General features: G+C 39.4%; 1 protein-coding gene across 4 annotated transcripts in view; it reads right to left on the bottom strand.

Annotated features, from left to right (window-relative positions):
• Positions 1-953: 953 nt before the first annotated feature.
• Positions 954-21,856, bottom strand: part of FLCN (folliculin) — a 439,052-nt gene continuing 418,149 nt past the window's right edge. For all 4 annotated transcript variants that reach the window (XM_044089272.1, XM_044089270.1, XM_044089269.1 and 1 more), the window contains exon 12: positions 954-6,068. In XM_044089272.1, coding sequence (XP_043945207.1) covers positions 5,867-6,068 — 202 coding nt within the window. In that variant the 3' untranslated portion in view covers positions 954-5,866. The remainder of the gene's footprint in view (positions 6,069-21,856) is intronic.

The raw sequence follows: 21,856 nt of genomic DNA, 5'->3' as shown, positions 1-21,856 counted from the left end.
CCCACCCCAAGTATGTCCTTGAGGTTAGGGGTCTGGGACCCTGGATTCCAGGCTAAGTGTGAAGAAGGAAGGTGGCCACCCTGATTGAGAATGTGAATGTCCTAGCCTATCCCATAGGCCAGAGGGGATGGAGGGAGGGAAAGAATGATGCAATAGTGAATACACTTGCACATCTACATTTACGGTAAGTGAATAGAACCGTACTATATTCTTCGTGTTTCACTGCTGCAGTCCTGACTTGCGGGATGATTCCCAAAGCTGACAGGAGGGTGGATGGAAGGATTAAGAAGAGACATGGATGCCCTGCAAAAGCCAGTGGCAAACCCTGCTCTGGACCTGCAAAGGTAGGAAGATGGTAATGTTTGGTGAAGATATGCACAGAGGACCAAATGGTTACTTCCAAAATGCCCTCAATAGCTACTGCTTTAAGAAAGGCAGTAGAAGTAGCAGTAGCCCTAGTGGAATGTATCCTCACAGCATCAGGAGGCTTCTTACCATGATGGCTGTAGCAAAAGGAGATACAGTGGGAGAACCATTTGGAAACAGTTTGCTTAGAAACTGGTGTCCCCTCAGAGCTATTGGCAAATGCCATAAAAAGTTGGTCTGACTTCCTGACATCCTTGGTTCTGTCCAAATAGTAATGTAGTTGCACATCCAATGAACAAAAGATCCTTTTTCCCTTGTTTTGAGGGTTAGGAAAGAATGTAGGCAAGTCTATGGTTTGGTTTAAAGAAGTATCCATCACCACCCTGGGCATAAAGGAAAGGTTGGCCCCGAGAAATACTCCGGGTTGAAAATGACGAAAGGTTCCACACATGTAAGGGTCTGAAGCTTTTACACACTTCTGGCTGAGGAAATAGCTAGTGGAAGGCTGTCTTCCGGGTAAAGAATTTTATATCAAACTAAAGAACCAGAAAACCTCAAAAACAGAATATGGTAAAATGGACAACTTCTTAACGCAAGCAGTATCGTTTATTAAAATGTTAAATGTTTTCATTCCTATTTAATGGAACTCCCTCAAAACAAACTCTTAACACAATTCCATTCACTTAAAAACACAGTAAAGGTCATGTGATAGTCATCAATTACAATCAATTAAATCCAATTGACATTCAAAAACCTTCCCATTAAAAACCATTATAATACTTTAATTTTAAAACTGAACTAATCGTAGAAGCATTATTTAACCCTGGAGTATTGGCTGTATTTAATTTCAGTTGCCATTTTGATTCGGCTAGGTCTAAATGTTCTTTTATTCTCCTCCCTTGCATATCATTCTGTATGTGCTCAACACCAAAAAAAAAACACATGATTTTCAAATATATTAATACGTCTGTACAAAGCATTACTATTCTTTTTGTTTTTTTTTTATTTTGGTCAGGTGTTCATAAACTCTGTCCTTAAATCTCCTAGAAGTCTTACCTATATAAAAGGCTGGACATAACTTACATTTTGCCATGTACACCACTTGTTTAGTGTAACATATATAATGCACTTGGATCTTAAGTACTGTACTTCTAACAATAAAAAAATCCTCCTGCATTATATAGCTACATTGGGAACAATTCCCACATTTTATTGTAGTGGGCTCCCCAGGCTATTTCTGATGCATCAGTGGTCAGAGTTTGGTCCTGAGGAATGAACCTGAAGGGAAGGCCCAGACTGAGGGAGCATGCTTGGACCCACCAGGCAAACTCTTTCCTGAGGCAAGGAAGCCATTTTATTATGAAGGTGAGAGATTGAGAATGTTGGCAACACACATTTTTGAGATACCACTGCAGTTTTCGTATATGTAGTCTGGCCAAATGAATCATGAGAATGCTACAGGCCATGTATCTCAGGGCCCTGAGATACTCTCTGGCTGTGAGGTATTTCGTGACCAAGAACTTTTCGAAGTAGAGAGTTGGGAAGGTAGCCTTTTTGGTAGGAGGAAAGCCTTCTGAAGAACAGAGTCAAGAAAAAGCTCCCTGAATCACAATCCTGTTTGTCAGGTTTGTTTGGGATTTTTGGGCATTGATGGTGAATCCCACTGAGGTCAGTAAGTTTTGGGTATAAACCAGGCCTGCTTTGAGTTTTTCTAAGCTTGTTACCTGAATGAGACAATCATCTAAGTAAAGGTAAATCTGAATTCCCTTTGTCCTGCAGAAGGCCATCACCAGGGCTAGGCATTTTTGTCAAATCTCTGAGTGCAGTAGACAAGCAAAAGGGCAAAGCACAGAACTGAGTATGCCTCATACCTGTTCTGAAGTGTAAGAACCTCCTGTGTGATTCCTCTAAAGAGATGTTGGGGTATGCATCTTTAGGATCTAAGCTTACCATTGAAGGCATTGGTGGGAAAATCATGGCCAGTAGTGTTTGTAGAGAAAGCATGTTGAATTTTGAAACTAGTAAGAATCAGTTGTGCCTTGACAGGTCTAGAATTGGCCTCCAGTTACCTTCATTTACAGGGACTAGGAAAAGTCTGGATTAAAAACATTTTCCTTGTAAAGAGTTCGGTACAGGTTCCACAGAGCCTTGAGGGCACAGAAGCTCTATTTGGGTTAAGGCCTCTGCCTTTTGGTTTGGAGAAATATCTGTGAAGCCTGAAGGAAGCAAGGGTTGATTGAACATGAGTTTATAACCTCTTTGAAGGATATTTAGAACCCATAGGTCCCTAGTAATTCTTGAGGAACAAGGAAAGTCTCCCCCTCAGCCTAGAGTGAGAGTGAGGAAGAGAGGTAGGGGATGGGGGAAGGGAGTGCCATGTAATAGTCATGGTTGCCTCCTGCAAGGTCCCTTAGAACAGGATCCCACACGCCTATTGGGGTATGTTTGCCACTGTCTAAGCTGCTGGTGCTGTCTTTGACTCTTTTCTCTGCAAGGTCTCCTTTCCAGCCCACCAATGTTGGGTAGGGTAATTCTGGCTTAAATGAGGAGGTTAGACTAGAAGGAAGTCCTTGACGGTTTGCATGGACTTTGCACTATCCTCCATTTTCTTAAGGACAGCCTCAGCCTTAGGACCAGAAAGAAAGCCTTTGTCTAAAGGGCATCCAGGAGACTGGATCTGACACATGTTCAGGAAAGGTCTGCTCCCTCAGCCAGGCATATCTTCTAATGATGGATACTGTGGCTGCTGCCCTGCTGGAGCCTTCCAAGGCATCACAGCCGCAGTCCAGTGAGTGCTTAGCCACCTGAGAGGAGGAGTTACATAAATCCATTAATTCCTTTGATATGTCCTTATTTTCAGTCCCCATCAGTTTTTGTTTCTTCTGGTCAAAAACAGTTTCCTTGTACTTCACCATATGAAACTTCCAGCTCAAAGCACTCATGACAACGGTAGCAGAGGTGTAGACCTTATTTCCAAAACTGTCTTGTCTGTTGGTAAAAGATTTTTTGAAGAGCTAGATTTTGCTCCCTTAAAGCACTGAGTCACCACATCAAGACCTTTCACAGGGTTCTTAAAAAAGTGTTTGTGGGAATCTATCAGGTTTTCAAGGGGCTGGGGGGTGGAGGTGGGGGGAAACAGTCTGGTTGTGAAGAGGAATCCAGGAAGACATTGTCCACCACCTCTAAGACTGGAAGAATGGCAAAGGGTTTTGCTCAGGAAGATTTAGGAATTCCCTAATCCTCTTCTTGGACTGGCAGTAGTCCTGAGTTTCCCATTTGAAGTGCTCCCTCAGGGTATGCAATATTTCCTCAAAGGAAATATCTTCAGGGGAATGGCTGAGGGAAGGCTCTCCTCAGAATAAGAATCCTCATAGGAAGCAATAGATGCACCCTCCTTAAAGGTGGATTCATTATGATCAAGTCCATCCTCCAAGTCAAAAGAGTCAGAAAACTCCTGTGGTGGGATATCCCTCTTTCTTTTACCAGGGGATGCTTCAGAGGGAGGGTCTTGTTGGTAGGCCTGAGAGTGGGAGCTGTTAGGCCTAGGCTGAGGTAAGGTGAGTGTAGCTTTTTTTTTTTGTGAAAGGCCTTAGGTTTTTGTCTGAGGCTGACCTCTGCACTAGTACCTGGACGAACAACTGACTCCAGCAAGTGGTAGGCTGAGGTGATCACCTGACTATGTGAAGAGCCGTCATCAGTTTTAGAGTGGTCATTGGAACCCGGAGCCCACAAAGTGGTCCTGGACCCAACCAACAAGCCAAGTCCTTCAGCTTGTAAGGAAGTAGAGGAACCCAGAGGCGTACTGGACTCCAAATGGGCCTCGATAGAGGTCTGTGTCTCTAACTCAGTTGTCAAAGGGTCTGCAAAGGTGTCTCACCTTCTTCGACAATCACAAGCCTAGGAGGATTGGCTGATGGTGAATGAGTGTCGTCTGAGGCCCTAAATCTGAAGTGCTTTTACCTTTTCCATCGAGGGAGATTTACTTCATCTCAACTGGCAGACAACATGGTACTCGAATGCCCTGATGACTTACTGAAATGTTTAGCTAGAATCTCAGCTCTGCACTTGATAGTTTTGCTATTAAAGCAAGCACAAAACCAAGAGTTAGGAATATCATGTTCAGGACCCAAAGTCGCACAAAAAGAATGAAAGTCCTCCACAGTGGAGACTGTTATTAACTTTTTCTGACATCAGTCAAAAAGCACACGAAAAGTTCCCCAACAGGGTACTTAGCATTCATTAGACGTCTTCTTTCTCAGTTGAGGACCGACCAACCAACGCACTGACTAACACTCTGCTTCAGGCTACAACAGCAAGAAAGAACGGAGGTCATGGTGCCGGCCAACTCCCTTTATACTGAAACATAGTGACATCAGATAGGGTGTCTGCTGGCTTCAGGAGGAGAGCAAAATAATTCTCTGGTAGTCAGGATGGCCAAGGGCTTCCAAGGCAGGAAATCCCACAAGTCAGGCCTGCAACAGGGAAACATGAAAAACATAAGAAACATCTGCTTGTGAGAGTGCAAGGCAATCTAAATGCATCACCATGTGGCACAGCATGGGCAAAAATTATACAAAAATGTAATAATTTCCACATTCTTAAAATTCTTGCTTCCAACAGGACCCCTTCATGATACATAAGTAAGTACCAGACTCTAGCCTCCTTTTTTCAGACTAAAAGTGTTCCCCATGGACCATTCTGTTAGGAGATGTAATGTAATGAGATGTAATGTAACAGAACAAGTTCTTTACAATCTACCAAGAAGCTAAAAGTATAAAGACAGCAGACATATGTCTGTAGTCTTGTAAGCTGTTACACAGTTTAGGCTTTGGAAACTAAATCAGACAGAATTCCTGGACAATGACAAAAATATATACTATTTACAGTACTAACATTCATATTAGCTACAAAGAAACTGACAAATATTAAATAATGTAATTATGTGATAGTAAACAGAGTCTTGCATTGCATTTTTTATAGCATAGATATTAACACCATCATTCATATATATATATATATTTTATTTTTTTCACAAATTTAGTTTTTGGATACTGTACACATTTATTAGCCACAAAGACGCAACTGTTCCTTAGAAATTTACAGCAAGTATTAAAGAATAACACTGCTGAAAAAAGCAGGAATTTTCACACTTCAAAAACTATTAAACAGAAAATGTTAACTACACTCGGATATCTCTGATACTGAGAAAAGAATCCATATTAAAATCCCAGTTAGTTCCTTCATTCCGATCAATATGCTAGGTTTCACAAGGCTATTTTTCGGTTCAGTGGCTGTTAGTATATTCATAAACAAGTTAAATAAAAATTAACATGATCTTTTAAGTAACATTCTTCAGTTCGGAGGTCAATCTGAAGGCATGAGCTTAAACTCCAGGTGTGATACATAGGGTCATTAATCCACAAAGGACACTATGCAAGCCAAAATTCTGTTATAAGCTGTATGCCTCATAGTTCATTTATCTTTGGATTTGAGTTAACTGTCAATTTCGAGATTCAGATGAGACAGGGCTGCGAACTGTTGACATCAAATGTGATTTGTATGTCTTACTGAGTCCAGTCATCCAGAACTTTAGTAGTTTGACATTGTCTTCCTCTGCAGCACCAAGGATACTCAGCAGCTTCTGAGTGTCCTCCTTTGGTCGGCTGTCAACTTTAGTGAATTTGAAAAGTACTTTCACTTTACTGAAAACAGATACAAAATACATTTATTAGAATATTAAAGTAAATGTGCCAAGTAAAAGTTGAAAGCTTACATTATCTGCACTTAAAACTATTGCATCATTCAATGCACGGTTCTGCTTAATTTTTGCAAGCTTCACAGGCTGCAATAAAATTCCACTGCTAATGACTTTATTCATTAGTTAATACTCAGCTTTATCTGAAATGTTACATTATATCATAAAATGTACTATTACAATGCCTGCACTTCTTGAAAAAATCTAGATATGATAAAAATAAAATGTAAAAAAAAGTCCAACTGCCAGATACCTTTGACACACATACCTTGATACGTGGAAATGTGACTGATTACGTTGCACTATGTCACAAAAAGCAATTGACATCTTCCATCTATGTCAAAACAGTAATTAACATCTTTCCATCCATGTTTGGTGAAGCATAACTGCAAAACACTGAAAAGGGAACTATAAAATGTCCATCTATAACCCCCTTTTAACCATTTTTGCATAAGGGGTCAGTGTCACAACAACAGTGACCATCAAGAGCCAATATTTACACCTCCGGGTGCCTAGACCTGCCATGATTGTTCTTGCTAAACACAGTGATAAAAACTTATTTTCACTGCAAGATAATTTCATTTTATTTTTCCGTAAATAAATGCTGGGGTTTGCTACAGAGTTATATTGCTCACTTTTTATTTGCCAGCCTAACTTGCAACAGTATTTCTCATGTGCCACTCTTTGGCTAATTTTAATTAGCTACCTAGTAACAGTAACCATTCATAAGTTTTGAATTAGTTTGTCATCTGTTAGAATACTTAAAACAGCTGAATTATTTATTTAATTTTTGAACAACTGTGTTACATTTGATTTGTTTGCCTTTCTTAATGCTTAATTTTGTTTCACCTCTGGACAACTTTTGTGTATTTTATTTTTGCAAGCAGCTGACAAGCCCAAGAAAGTGAGTCCCAAGCCCAAGTTCCACACTATTACAACAAGAAATGGAAACTCAAATACCATATCCATGGTCACAGTGTACATCATACCTGGGTTGTAGAAGAAAAGGGTCTTTGGACCACTGTTAAGTACCTAGTTAATTACAAATATTTACCAATTAGTTACTTATTTAACTGGTTAGGTTCTGGTGCTCATCTATTACTCCTTACATGTTATATTACAGGGCTGTATGAATTATCGACAAGTGGTAAATCAAAAGGTGCAATTTCTAAGTACAAACTTCAATATATAATATCAATAATAATCTTACAGTTGGCTGTCATACATACCACATAAACAGTTTTAGGAATTGGAGATATAAGCAAGTACACAATGCAGACTGGAACCACATTTTCTTTGATTGTGTTAAAATTAAGCCTTTTTGGAATGGTATTAATAACTTTCTACAAGCTTTATTTGATGAAGCCTTTTATTTAACTAAAAAGCTCTTGTATTATTAAATGTGAACGAAGGTCCTCATTTGAGTAGGTCAAACATGTATCTAGTATGGACTCCACTTGCAATTTCAAGGAAGTGTATAACAAGAAGATGGAATACAAACACAATACCAACTTTGTAAGACTTCTACGGCCTACTGAAGACCACAGCATTATTGGAAATCAAAATTAAAGAACTAAGAATTTATCCAAACCCATTATCAACAACCCTTGGGGAAAAGTCTTATCATTGATTGACACTATACAATAATTGATAAGACACTCTGATAATGGACTGTACCTACTTATAAAGTAACTGCAGACATTAAGATCTGTTATAGTATCAGGCTAATGTAAATAGTGTACATAGTTATTTAAGATGTTATGTAGAAATACTATGGAATTCATTCAAATGTATTTGAAAAATAAAAAAAAAATTTGAGAAATGGTTTTAGAAAATTTATTTTGCGTGCATCTATGCTGTAAAAATAAATTGTGTATGTATAAAAAGGACCACATACAAAATCTGTAACTTTTTTGTAACATGAAGAAAAATGAAAAGGGTCAGTGTAAAGAAACATCTTGCATTTCAAAGTTAGCTAACAATGGGAACATGTAAATACTTTTTTTCTCTATTAATTTACAATGACATACAAGTCAGCCATAATTAAAAATATATATTATGTAATTGCTTTTTGCCAAGTCATGTGTTTTTTTTTACTATACAGATGTGTATCTTTAGTTTTTAACTCATTTACTACTGACTATTTTTAAAAATGTGGTTCCAGAGTGTTTCTGACAAATTTTGTCCTTTGAATAAATACAGCTGTATTTCAAAAAACAATTTAATACGTTTTCATGAATGACTTGTCATTAACATTCAAAAAGTAGCAGGCTGATTGGTCAGCCCAACCAGCGTGCCCATTGTAAATCTGAGCATATATCAATGGAAAAAGGTCCTATCGCCCATACTTTCTTCCATTAATATATGCTATAAAAGATTCACTTTTCTTACACTTAAAAAAACAAAAATAAACTTAGAAAACTGGAGACTTGAAACCAATGACAGAGATGAGGGAGACAAAAATAAAAGGATAATCAGGTACGTTACGCAAAACTAAAGAAACATACCAGATTATCCTTTTGTTTTTTTATGTCCCGTCTTCTCCCTTACTATTCAGAGACTCCTGGTATCTTCTTTTTTTTTTTTTAATTAAAGCAATGGAGATCTTCCTCCATTGCTTTCTATACCAGCAGCCCTCACACAGCACTAATATACTGCGCAAGTGTGGTAATGAAAGTAATATACGCACGCTCAGTACATCAAAAAAAGCACCAGGATATCCGAGGAAAGTGGAAGAACACCATGGAGCTGTCATACAAAGACATTACTTAAGAAAAGTAAGTAATTGTTTTCTTAAATGTCATTGTATAATAGCAATAACAGACTCCATGGTGTGGTATATAGAAGATTTACACATGGTTCTCTTTGTTTAATCATTTGGGCTTTGCCCTCATGAGTAAACCACACCAACTGTGAGTAAACCTTCAATATACCACACCGACATTGTCGTTTTTTGCTATAATAACCACGTACGTGAAGTGTCAGAAAGTTTGATAGCAGGAAGGCTCTCCCCCATGAGATTTCTTTAGTAGATGCCACACCATACCTCTCAACCATGCCGAATTCCTTGGCGTTTAACGATTTTGAGGTCCAAATAATGGGGTGCCACGAATTTCCGATTGGCCCACTTTATTTCCGATTATTTCCCGTCCTTTTTAATTTTTTTTCCCTTGGCAATTTTCCGCTGATGTCATCACGTGTGCGATGACATCAGCGTCATGAGCAGTCTGCCAGCATGTCGGAATTCGGCTGAGGGTTTGAGGGGTGTGACTGGCCGACTCGCATGTTTTTGTTTATGTTTGGGTAGCAGCAACGTGCGTCTTGGACTTCGGGTGTAGCAGCTATCCTAAAGGCAAGTGCAGAGCGCTTCTTTTTCGAAATACCAATTACAGAGCAGACAGACTGAGACAGCAGAAGAGTCAGTCAGTTAGAGGTTGGGTCGGGACTCAGGGACTGGAGTAGGACTACACAGACTACAGCAGAGTGGCAGCAACAGACCAAACAGAGTTTTTTTTATTTTTAATTAGAAGTCTGAGATTTACAATTACAAGTTACAACTAACAGTCAGTGATAGTTGGCGAGGCTACCCCATCCCTAAGCAAGCTGTAACCTGGTCCCGTTTGTTTCAAGTGTAGCAGGGTACCAGGCAGCAGCAGCAGTCAGACTCGGGTCAGAGAGTAGTGGTGCGATGAGCCGACGACCAGACATGAATATTTTACTTCTTCTCCCAGCTCCTCCTCCACCTCCAAGTAAAAACATAAAATGAACTGCATAAAGAAGTTTAACCAGTCCAGCTGATTCACACCACTCTTTGCTCACAAGTGCTGCTGTGCCACATATAACCAATGCATTATTTAAGTAATTCTGCCCTTACTTCCTGTCTAGACCTGATTCTGCAGTTTATCTGCATACCTTTGACTTTCATTAAAATTTTACATTATTTCATCTTAGAATTGTCTTGGCCTATACTGTATTATATGTTAAACAGCAGTAAGCGTTGTCACTACAAAGTTGATATATGCAGACGGGTGGGGTGCATAGGCATCCAAGGCAGCAAACTTCATAGCTATAGTTGATACTGTGAATGATAGGTGTGGTACCTTCAACTAAAACATTTAGAATTTTTAAAATCAATAGTTTTGTTTACTCCTTCTGAATGAAGCTAGGAAAGAAAGATAATTATCTGTGTAAGGTTTGCAGCTAATAAAAACAAATGGAACAATGCCCCCCACTCCCACAGCCAACAACACAAATGCACCAAAGATTGAAAGTGTCTGGTTAAAGTTTTACATAACTGAAAATTACGTGGCATTCCTTGCTGCAAGACTTTTTTTAAGGAGGTTAACTTCCCTGCACCACTATATGTGGGTCTACATCCCCCACTCCCTTGTCACATAAATATTTATAGTCTAAGGCTGCACTAACTCAGGACAAGGAAGTACTTGTTTTTTATCAAAAGAAAGTATTTTTATGAGGCAAAATCAATATAAAGTGCTGAGATTTTGATGTCATGCATTATATTTCTTGCCATTATAATGAAAGCTGTACTGGAAAATAATTATGATTTTAAGAGAATGCTTATGTAACACGTTAGTAATAGTAACACAAAATGTGTATCACTTTTCTAAGCAACATACTTTTCTAAGCAACATATTGCACAAACTAAGTTTTTTATTTCATGATCGGCGGTTAAATTTTGTTAGTTATTAGGAAGAAGACTGGGAAAACTTTTTTTGTTATTGTAGACCAGAAGTGGCTTATGTTTAAAAACGTTGATATTCATGGGCATGAATTCAGTATAAGAACTTACATATTCTTAAAAATAAAAGTAAACTAAAAGCAGACAATTAAATCTAAAGAATGGCATTTGCTGACCATTTGGTATTTCTCATTTATCTGCATTAGACAACAGTGATCTGGTTTACAGTTTATGACTGGACCTCTGCCAGAAAAGCTATTTTTAAACTGTTTTGCAATTCAAACAGTTCAGTGTACTTGTAATGATACTTTAAACAAAGTGAACGTGAATTACTTGCTTTGGTGGCATTTAATTTGTTAGTAACCTTAGAATAAGTGTTATTGCTTATGGTGGAGTGGACAAAATTATAAGTTACATTACTGAACTGTAGTGTAGTTCTGAATGTAGGATTATTGTAGTGTCTATAGACAACATACTGTAATAAAGTTAAGTAGGTCTTCTGGCTTACAGGGCTTTTAGAGCTAGAATAAATAAGAGTACATGCCTAACTGTAACAAGGTGCCACTTTAATGGTTACATACATATTGACAGAGTTCCCAAATGTTTAAATGAATCCACTACTATAATGACTGTAAAGGATACTGGACAGAAATGTTCTGGAGTTAATGCATGTTTCTCTAAATGTAAGAAAGTTAGCACACACATTTTAAATGGTAATGGTAACAATTAAATATTAGAGACTGTAGGGACTCTCATGTCCCTTATACCAAAAGTGTACTGTTCATTGTAGAATTATATGACCCTATTAAACATTTGGTTAGATTTCTCCACAAAACTAAATTTCCTCAGCTGTAACTTACATGATATGTATGGATTTTTGAAAGGAAGGGTAGTATCATAAGCAAGAAAAAAACTTGCAAGAAATTCATGTATCTAGTTTCCATAAAGGCTTTAGAAAGGTAATGTCCCTTAAGTTGCAGTGTTTTCTTAAGGTATAGTGAGATGGAAGAGTAGAATACTTATGATGTTTTACAGAAAATAATGTTATTGCTGAGAATGGAATTGAAGTTGCTGAACAAGTCAGTCAAAAAAGCCCAAAGGTTATCTTTATCTATCACAGGTCAGATGCTTTTCTTTGAATGCGAATTTCAATGCTGTTTCAATTAATGTGAGTTTCAAGGGCAGATAAGTTTTAATGCTGTATCTATTTTCATTGTGAGACTGTATTGCCTTGTTTAGCAGATGTCTGTTAGTGTTTGTGCTATAAAACGTAAAATACAAGTTTTAAATGAAATCCAAATAATCATTGTAGAAGTAAAGCAGTATGCACATTACCGTGTTATGGTAAATGGGGCAAAATAGCCCTAAATGACGGGACACTGGAATGGCTGAGGGGGACTCTGGGGCCATATTTTGGTTGTCCGTTCTTCAGGTTGCATTTTGGTATCCCACAATTCTATTGCAGCGAGCATGGTTACATAATTATGTATGCAAATTTTATGTTAATCAGTATGCAATTTGTACCTATTTTTCATGGGCCTTTGTCCAGATTTTTGATGTTTCCAGGTTGAGAGGTATGCGCCACACCCTGGAAAATCCAGTTCATAATGCCTGTCAGGTGTTGGGAATACTTTGCTGAATTTCTGGTGTGAAATATCCATCCTGGATGTACCACCCTATAAGTCCTCCCAGACATTCCTCCATTTTACACTACCAATTTTAGATTGATAGGTACTTACTAGGCTAATCATCCACAAGGATCTTGAGAAGCATAGCCATGTACCCCCAAATACGTTTTTGGCCCAAGTATTTTAAGTACTATTAACCCATAGCCCTTTGTAGTATTAGTACTAATAATCTCAGGGAAGGCAGATATTTACATGTTACCCTTGTCCATAAGGAACAAAGGTGTCAGTCTAGGGGTGAACTTATGGCCTCCCATACTCTGATTTTGATTATGCTTGAATAGAATAAAAAAAGTATGTTGCTAGACACGGGGAGGAAGACAACTCCAGAGAAGCATTATTTTTTTTTGCAAGACATTTCTATCTGTCCAGCATGTTCTATTAAAATTGCAAAAGAGATTGAGATTTCTTTTGTGGGTGTTTCTGCCACTATTTAACTTGTGGATGTGTAGTAGATCTCAAAGGATGGGGTCTGTAAAGGTTCTGGAAGTGAGGCAAAGACAGCTCTCCTCAGTATCATGTAAGATTCAGAAAAAAGGGACATGGCTTTAATATGATCAGTATAGTTTTTGAGTTTTAAGCCCTTGATTTTTTTAGTAACAAAGCTTCGAGTTCACTTGCGTGGTGCCACATGTGTGGACAGGTATGTACTGAAGGGGGCATTATACTCAATGATTGGCCTAATCAGTGCAGTGCACACTGGAACGATCACTTCCCTGGACCTGATGCCATACCCTTACTAAAAAGATGTGAAATGAAAAATACTTCCTTACAACAGTAGACATATTGTGATCAAATGACAGCTCACTGTCTACACATGGGTTCCCAGGTCTTGCACTACTGGGTTAACATTCAGTGGTGTGTTGTTAAGACAGCAGCAGGGAACATCATGCTTGCTGAAGGATACAATTACACTTGTGCTGGTGTTAAGATTAGGTCATGACTTTGACAACAGCTGTTTGCTTGGGAAAGTCCTTCCTGGAGGATCTTACTATCTTCTGGGGACTTTATTATGGCAAAAAGTTTTCAGTCATCTGCAGACTTGGTCAGTCATAAACATTCAACATTAGCTTTGAGTTCAGAAATGTACATGCCAAAGAGGAGTAAGGCCACGGACCAAACCCTAGAGTAAACTACTAGTGACAGGTCTTCTGGAGGAGGAAAAATAAACTTGTGAGCCAGTTTGCTATCCAGTACGCCACACAGGGATTTACATTTAGCTGGATGAGTTTATCAATTATGCCCAAATGAAGGATGGTGTTGAACATGTTTGCAAGGTCTAAATATCTGGTTTGTACAGATTTGCCATCTATTGCTTTGGTAATGTTTTTTTGGAAGTTGACCAGATTAAGTAAGTAGGATCTGCCCTTAGAAATAAAATGAAATGGCTTGGGTCAAGAGTTTGTAGGCTGCCTATGTCCTTATTTATCAGTTCCAAAATGACCCTTTCCATAGCCTTACAGATAAGGCTGGTCAGGCTTATAGGTTCGCAGTTGCCCGGGTCAACTGTTTGCAGGAGGGATGACCTCTACAGTCCTCCACTCATCTAGTATAAAGCTTGACTGCAGGTTGATACTGCAGAGTCTCTGTAGGGTATCTGACAGATCCTATCTCAGGCTGACCAGTAATTATCCTGGTATGTTATTCAGCCCTATAACAAGCAGCATTTTTGGCCTTGGATGGTTCTTTCAGGTGTTGTTTCTGGGATACTGGAGGTTTGTGACTACTGGTGTTTGATCTGGGAATATGTGTATGGGGATGAATTTAGACCTAAATTTATTTGTTAGTATACTGGGTATACTGACTACATCCTCAGAACTGGACTATGTGATATAATTTACTATTAGCTCTGTGCAGTTTGGAGCATTATTTCTGAGGTTTATAATACATTTGCAAATCCATATTCATTCTTCATATGGTGTTTTTTCAACTTTCTATATTCCTCATGTTTTTAATGATCTGCATTCCTGTTAGGGCATTTTACTTTTTAGAATACACTTATGACCACAGCTTTGGTATTTTAGTTCACATACACATTTCTTTGTTTTGATGGTGTGATACCCCTCTGCCTTCTTAAACTTATCAGCTGTTTGCAAGCTTAGAACCCATGTGTGGTGTTGCTTAACATACTGTAGCATGCCTACTATCCCACCTGAAAAGTGATGCCCTCAGCAGAAGATCGTGCCCTGCATAGTGTCTGAGTGGTTGGCTTATGTCATTTTGCTCCCCTTTAAGGTAGTCATGGAAGAAAGCTGGCCCATTTTTTTCAGACTATACTCACAACAGATGTCATCTAAACTACCACCATCTCAGGCATATGAGACCTCAGTTTAACATATCCTTCAATACACGACTTAGGAGTGCAGCAGTCCTCAGTGCTGCATTTCAGTATCAGTAATGAGACATGGATCCAAGCACCAAGTGTGGGACTAGAACCCACAGCCTTATGAAATCTTACCTGCACTAAAGACTAGCTTCTTGTCTTTTGAGCCACTGACACTGCTACAATAAATACAGTATTATAGCAATAACCCACGCCTGAGTGTGGGTAATGCTGGATTTACCCACGGTTGGTGTGGTTTGGTCACGAGGACGAAGCTCGAGTGGCCAAACAAAGACAACCGTGGGTAAATCCAGCATTACCCACACCCAGTAGTGGGTTATTGCTATTATACAATGACATTATTTAAGAAAAAAAATACTTAGATTTTCTTAAATAATGGCATTGTATAATGTCTCCTTGCTGCCCTTCCGCAGCGGTCTGGTATTCTGCGGCAGTTATGATGTACTGCACATGCGTATGCTTATGCAGTACATCAGAGCTGTGGGTGGAAGCAACGGAGGATGCAAGATCTCTGTTGCTTTTTACAAAGTGTCTCGCTATGTTAAAGAAGTTTAACATAGCGAGACAGCTTTAAAAAAAGCAACGGAGAATCTCTGTTGTTTTTTTTAAAGCTGTCTCGCTATGTTAAACCCATTTAACATACTGAGACAGCTTTAAAAAAGCAACAGAGAAAGGAAGATCTCAGTTACTTTTTTTAAAGCTGTCTCACTATATTAAACTCCTTTAACATAGTGAGACAGTGTCTAAAAAGCAACGGAGATCTTGCATTCTCCATTCCTGTAAAAAAAGACTTATACTAATGGAAAAAGTCCAGGCGACCAGACCTTTTTCCATTAGTATAAGTCTGACTTACAACGTGCACGCTGACCAATCAGCGTGCACGTTTTGAAATATTAATGGGGGGTTGTTGTATAATACACTATAATACATACCTTGGTTTACTCATTTATCCCATGATATTTACATGCATCACTATCCTTGCACTGTGTTGCATCTTTTGAATACTCTTGAGATCTTTTTCATCTCAAGAAACAGACACAAAGATGCAGCTGAGGTGCAGCTGCTTGAGCTGGACAGCAGATGATATGCAAAGTCAGAAAGCCACGAATTGCAGATGCTATGTGGGTAAATGATGAAAATCTCAGCAATTAGCAAAATTAATGTAAGGTGTTATCTGGTTTATCTATAAAGAAACTTCAAAATAAGCCAACTCCATGGTATGGAGGAATATGCACTTGCTATACTGCAGGTGACCCAAAATCAGGCAGCAACTGATTGCCTGTAGGAGTTGATGGGGGGGGGGGGGGGAGTCAGCAGCTACTAATGGCTTACCCGAGGCAGTGAGGTGGCTACATCTTGCCACAAGAGTGGAGTAAAGTAGAAGCATTAGGTGTTACACAGTGGAGTTTGAAACAGCTAAAGCCACACTGTCGTGGTAATAAGTAGCAGTAAAGCCAAGAGAAATTCATTTCATCCTGTAGTTGTTGTACCTTCCCTACCCCCCTCTGTTAATTGTGCCTTCACAGCAATTTGCACGGGTTTCTTTCCTAAGTGAACCCCCACCCCCTCCTGGGATTAACTGCATAAAGCAATTTCTACCTTCTGCACTGAAGCTGGTTATCTTAACTAAGTAAAACCTCTGGGAAGCAAGAACCTGACTCCCTTCAGCTTTTCAACTGTAATAGTTTGCACGTGTTTCTTTCCTGCGTAACCCCCCACCCCCACCTGAGATTAACTGCATAAAGCAATTTCTGCCTTCTCCACTGAAGCTGGCTATATTAACTAAGTACAACCTCTGGGAAGCAAGAACCTGACTCCCTCCAGCTTTTTAATTGTAATAGGTGAATTACAATTTAGTTTTTGTAAACTGTTGAGGCATAATGATGTATGCACAACAACAGTGAAAGGATCCAGCCAATTCCCACTAGACTGGGCTATAATACTTTGAATCAGCCTTACACTCACACAGTGTTCTAGTCCCAAGCATTTACTTTTTAATTTGGTAAGTTTTGCTTCTAGGCTGTCTCCACAGTAATTTGGCACCCTCCATATTGAATACATTTGCTAGTTTACCCCTAGGATCCTTTTAAAATTGACCTGAAAATTGGTGTAAAAATAAAAAAAAGAATAAAACAAATTAAAGTACAGCCAAAAACATTGCTTACATACAATCATACAAACCAAACCAAAAGCCCAAGGTAACTCTCAGAGTCGGTGCTCACCTTACACAAAGTTTTTCAGCTCTTCTCCCTGTGGGGGAGGAATCCATAACTTCCTCGTTAATCCTGTCCTGACAGCTCTCTACTCCATTCGCCCTATCTGCCACTCCCATCCCCACCCCCTGCTTATTTTCATTAGTCAGCCCCCTCGGTGCCATCTTTAATCAAACTGTCTACTACCTAACTCACATTCATTTCATCCTGTAGCTGTTGTACTTCCCTACCCCTCTGTTTGTTGTGCCTGCACAGCAAGTAAATTGAGCAGTATCACATGTATACTACAGCTACTTTGCATTACTGTCCTCATTACTGTTAGCTGCTGGATTATTTGGTTATTACTGTTAACTACTGAGTTATTTGATGGTGCTGAGCTGTAACTGATGATCAGAACTCGTATATGATTTGAGAGCTAGCTAATGTTCTAACTTACTGCTTGTTTTTTTATCTTGTTTTATGAAGGTAGAGATTTAATTGTTGAATATCTGTCAGGCATCCTGCTGTTTTGCAGAGGTTATTCATGTTCTGATTAAATTTGTAAGCATTCCTATGGCATGCTACTGTACTTACACTTTACAATTGCTTTTATAGAAGGCTAAGTGAACGCAGTTCATGTTACTGTTACTTCATACTGAATAACACAACTCTAGAATTATTGTCCTAAAACAGCCACACTTTGCTTTGTGCATTATATCCTGTGTATTCACTGCTGAAGTATACAGCTGTTATCACTGGACTTAGAGGCTGTATGTTACTGCTGTTAGTCTGTGGTTTTACAGAGCTGAAACTGTATGCAATATAATCAATTTTAATTATAATGTATGCAATATAATTAATTTTACTCTCCATCTCTATTCCTTGCATGCTTTCCACTTCACATTCTTGTAACCTTTGCACTAATTCTGCCTTATTTACCTTTATTTTTTAGTTTGCACGGGTTTCTTTCCTGCATGACCCCCCCACCCCCACCCCCACCTGGGATTAATTTCATAAAGCAATTTCTATCTTCTCCACTGAAGCTGGCTATCTTAACTAAGTAAAACCTCTGGGAAGCAAGAACCTGACTCCCTCTAGCTTTTCAATTGTAATAGGTGAATTACAATGTAGTTTTTGTAAATTGTTGAGGCTTAATGGTGTATGCACAACAACAGTGAAGAAATCCAGCCAATTGCTACTAGATTGGGCTATTATACTTTGAATCAGCCTTACACTCACACAGTGTTCTAGTCCCAAGCATTTACTTTTTAATTTGGTAGTTTTGCTTCTAGGCTGTCTCCACAGTAATTTGGCTCCCTCCATATTGACTACATTTGCTAGTTTACCCCTAGGATCCTATTAAAATTAGCCTGAAAATTGGTGTAAAAATAAAAAAGAATAAAACAAATTAAAGTACAGCCAAAAATATTGTTTACATACAATCATACAAACCAAACCAAAAGCCCAAGATAACTCTCAAGAGTCAGTGTTAGCCCCGCTCCGCTTGCCCTCGCTGCACTCGGCTCGCTCTGCTCCCCTCCCTGCCCCCACTAGTGCTAAATTTAAACCAGACTTAGCCACTCCCTTGCCACTTCCCTCCTGCTACGTACCAATCAGCACCTCACACATCATTGAGCAACCCAGCCCCCTTAACCCACTTCCTTCTCTCCCATTTTTTCCACACCCTGTTTGCACAGTCAGCCATCAATATTTGCCCCCCCTAACAAAATGCAAACAATACTAATTACCCAAATGCCTATACTGTTTCTATTTTACCATCTCATTGCCTATGAACAAACACTTGACCATGGTATTCACTACCCAAATGGTCAAACAGACACCCACGACTTCATACATAACACCAAAGACTTTACCATCCCCAGCACACCGAATATACCACCCTCTATGAAATACCACCCCTGTACAGCCACAAAACATAATCCTAAAGACAAAGACTATATAAAACTTATAAACTCCTAAAGCTCAGAATATCCTGTCACTATAACCTTATAACACATGGAGACATTCATCCCAACTCTGGCCCATCCACACCCAATAACCTCCACTCCCCTTCCACATCCCCTACAGTCAAGTTACCCATGAATACTCCCACTAGCTCCCTCCTAGCATTTCAACTAAATATTAGAAGTATTACCAATAAGATTCCCAACCTACACACCCTCCTAACAACCCACTCCCCAGACATTATGTGTCTTACGGTAACCTGGCTAAAACCCAGTACTACTGACAATGAGATACTACCTCCAGGATACAATATTCACAGGTTAGACCATGCTACAAGGAAAGGAGGTGGGATAGCAGTCCTTTACAAACATACTCTAAGCGTTAAACACCATTCAACCTCCCCAATTCAATAACGTGGAACTCCTCATAACCAAGCTACAGATTAACCAAAACAAGCACTTGAACATCGTCTGTGCATACATTCTGCCAGGCAACAGCCTAAATACCCTAGAAGATCTCCTTTACTGGTTATCCACTACCTATCCCCAAGAAACCACAGTTCTTGGTGATTTTAACACTGACTGGCACCCCTGCTCCTCTGACCCGGCCCCACCCATATAAACTTATCTGGGTTTAAACAGACCATAACCTCTCCCACTAGGATAAACCAATCCTAAACTGGATCCTAGTTAATAACCAACCCCAACTATACACAGCTGGTACTCTCCCTGATGACCTCAGTGACCATTATCTAACCTATATCATAAAATATAAGGCAGGAAACCCTCACCAGCCCAAATATAAAACAGTTAGAAACAGAAAAAACTTTGATGCTGCTATATTCCAAAATGAATTAAAAGCAAATAACATTAGAGGAGGCCATAGATCACTTTAACACTAAATTCCTAAGTATCCTTGATTCCCATGCTCCAGCACGTACAACAAAAACTAGATCAAATACAGCACCATGGCTCACAATAGATACCAAAGCAAAAATCAAAACTAGAAACAGAGCCTGGGGCAGCTGGAGAACAACTAAAGCCCCCCTTGACCATCTAAAATATCGTCAACTCAGGAATGATACAAAAAAATATATTTTACTGGATAAAAAAAGCTTCTACCAAAATCTCCTACAAAAACACCATAACAACCCACAAAAGTTCTGGGCAGGCTTAAATCAACTACTTTGTCCAGGTCATTCCACCACCCCAACCCCGGCTAACTACACCCATAGTTCCCCAGAGATCATAGCTAGCGCCTTTAATAACTTTTTCCCTGAAACAATCCAATCCCTAGCAAATCAACTAACCCCCTCTAACTTAAACCACACGCCTAATCTACCCAATAATCACCCCTAATTTAGCTTCCAACCAATATCCACTAGTTTTATCAAAACACTTTTAAAAAAACTAAAACCTACCACCCTCGCTGTTAACCTCCTCCCTGCAGAGTACCTACAAATAGCTGCAGATGCCATTGCATATCCCATATCTACCTCATCAACAGAACCTTATCCGAAAATGCTATCCCCTCCCTCTGGAAAATATCTCATGTCATCCGACTCCATAAAGGTGGTAGCGCCTCAGACATATCCAGCTATAGACCCATTACCATGCTTTCCCCACTAGCCAAAAAATGGAGAAATATGTACACAAGCAACTAATGCAATACCTTACACAGAATAACTTACTATCCAACTCCCAGCATACTTTCAGGCCATACCATAGCACCACCTCAGCCCTCCTTTCCTTTACTAGTACCATAAAACCAAAACAGAAATGACTTTAGGCTAACCTCCGCCCTCTTTCTTGATGTATCAAAAGCCTTTGACATGGTAAACCATGAACTTCTCATTCTTTCACTAAAATCTATTTCCCTCAACAAGCCTGCTATCCAGTGGTTCCAGTCCTACCCGAGTGGTAGACAACAGGCAATACTATGGCATTGCAAACTCTCCAGTCAGCTACCTCTCACACTTGGTGTCCCTCAAGGGTCCATACTAGGTCCACTACTCTTCTCTATTTTTATCAACAACCTTCACGCTGCTATCCCTAAAGCTACCTGTATTCAATATGCAGATGATTCCACTCTGATCTGCTCAGCCACCTCCCCATCCGAACTGCAAACCTTAACTCAGAATACATTTAACACTATCGAGAACTGGCTCTCCCACTGCCTACTTCTGAACCCCAATAAAACTAAACTTCTACTCTTCTCCCCCACTAGTAGATCCACCACACTTTCATTCTCTGTCACATCTAACAATTGCACCACTATTTCCCCAGATAATCACACCAAACTGCTAGGGGTTATCATCGACAATAATCTCAAATTTGACCTACAGGTCAACAAAACCATACAGACCATTAATAAGGAGCTTGGATCACTGTACAGAAACAAGACATTTTTAACCCCACTGGCTAGGACTGCAATCGCCCGATCATATCTACTCTCTACTCTTTTATATGCCTCGCCTGTACTCTCAAAACTCAACAAATCCAAACTAGGTAAGCTGTCCCATAGCTACAATCATATTGCCCGATTCTCCACTGGCTCCAACTATAGAACCCACCACTGCCAGAACCTTAAACAACTAGAGTGGCTAAAACTGCCCAGCTTAATTCAATCAACTCTTAATAGTGCACAAAATTTTGTACAACCCTGAGGATACCCCCTCACTTAAAAATATTATTAAGCCATATAGCAACCTAATATCCCTACGGTCAGCCGATAAACTACTGGTCCAAACCCACAAGGCTAATAACTCTGCTGGTGAATCCCTGTTTGCCAACTTTGTTGGCAAAACCTGAAATTCGTTGCCAAACTATATAACCCTACAATCCTCCAAAA

This window comes from Protopterus annectens, chromosome 12.part0, assembly GCF_019279795.1.
Source record: "Protopterus annectens isolate FY-2018-M chromosome 12.part0, PAN1.0, whole genome shotgun sequence".
Lineage (NCBI taxonomy): Eukaryota > Metazoa > Chordata > Ceratodontiformes > Protopteridae > Protopterus > Protopterus annectens.
This window is presented reverse-complemented; position numbering and strand designations above follow the sequence as displayed.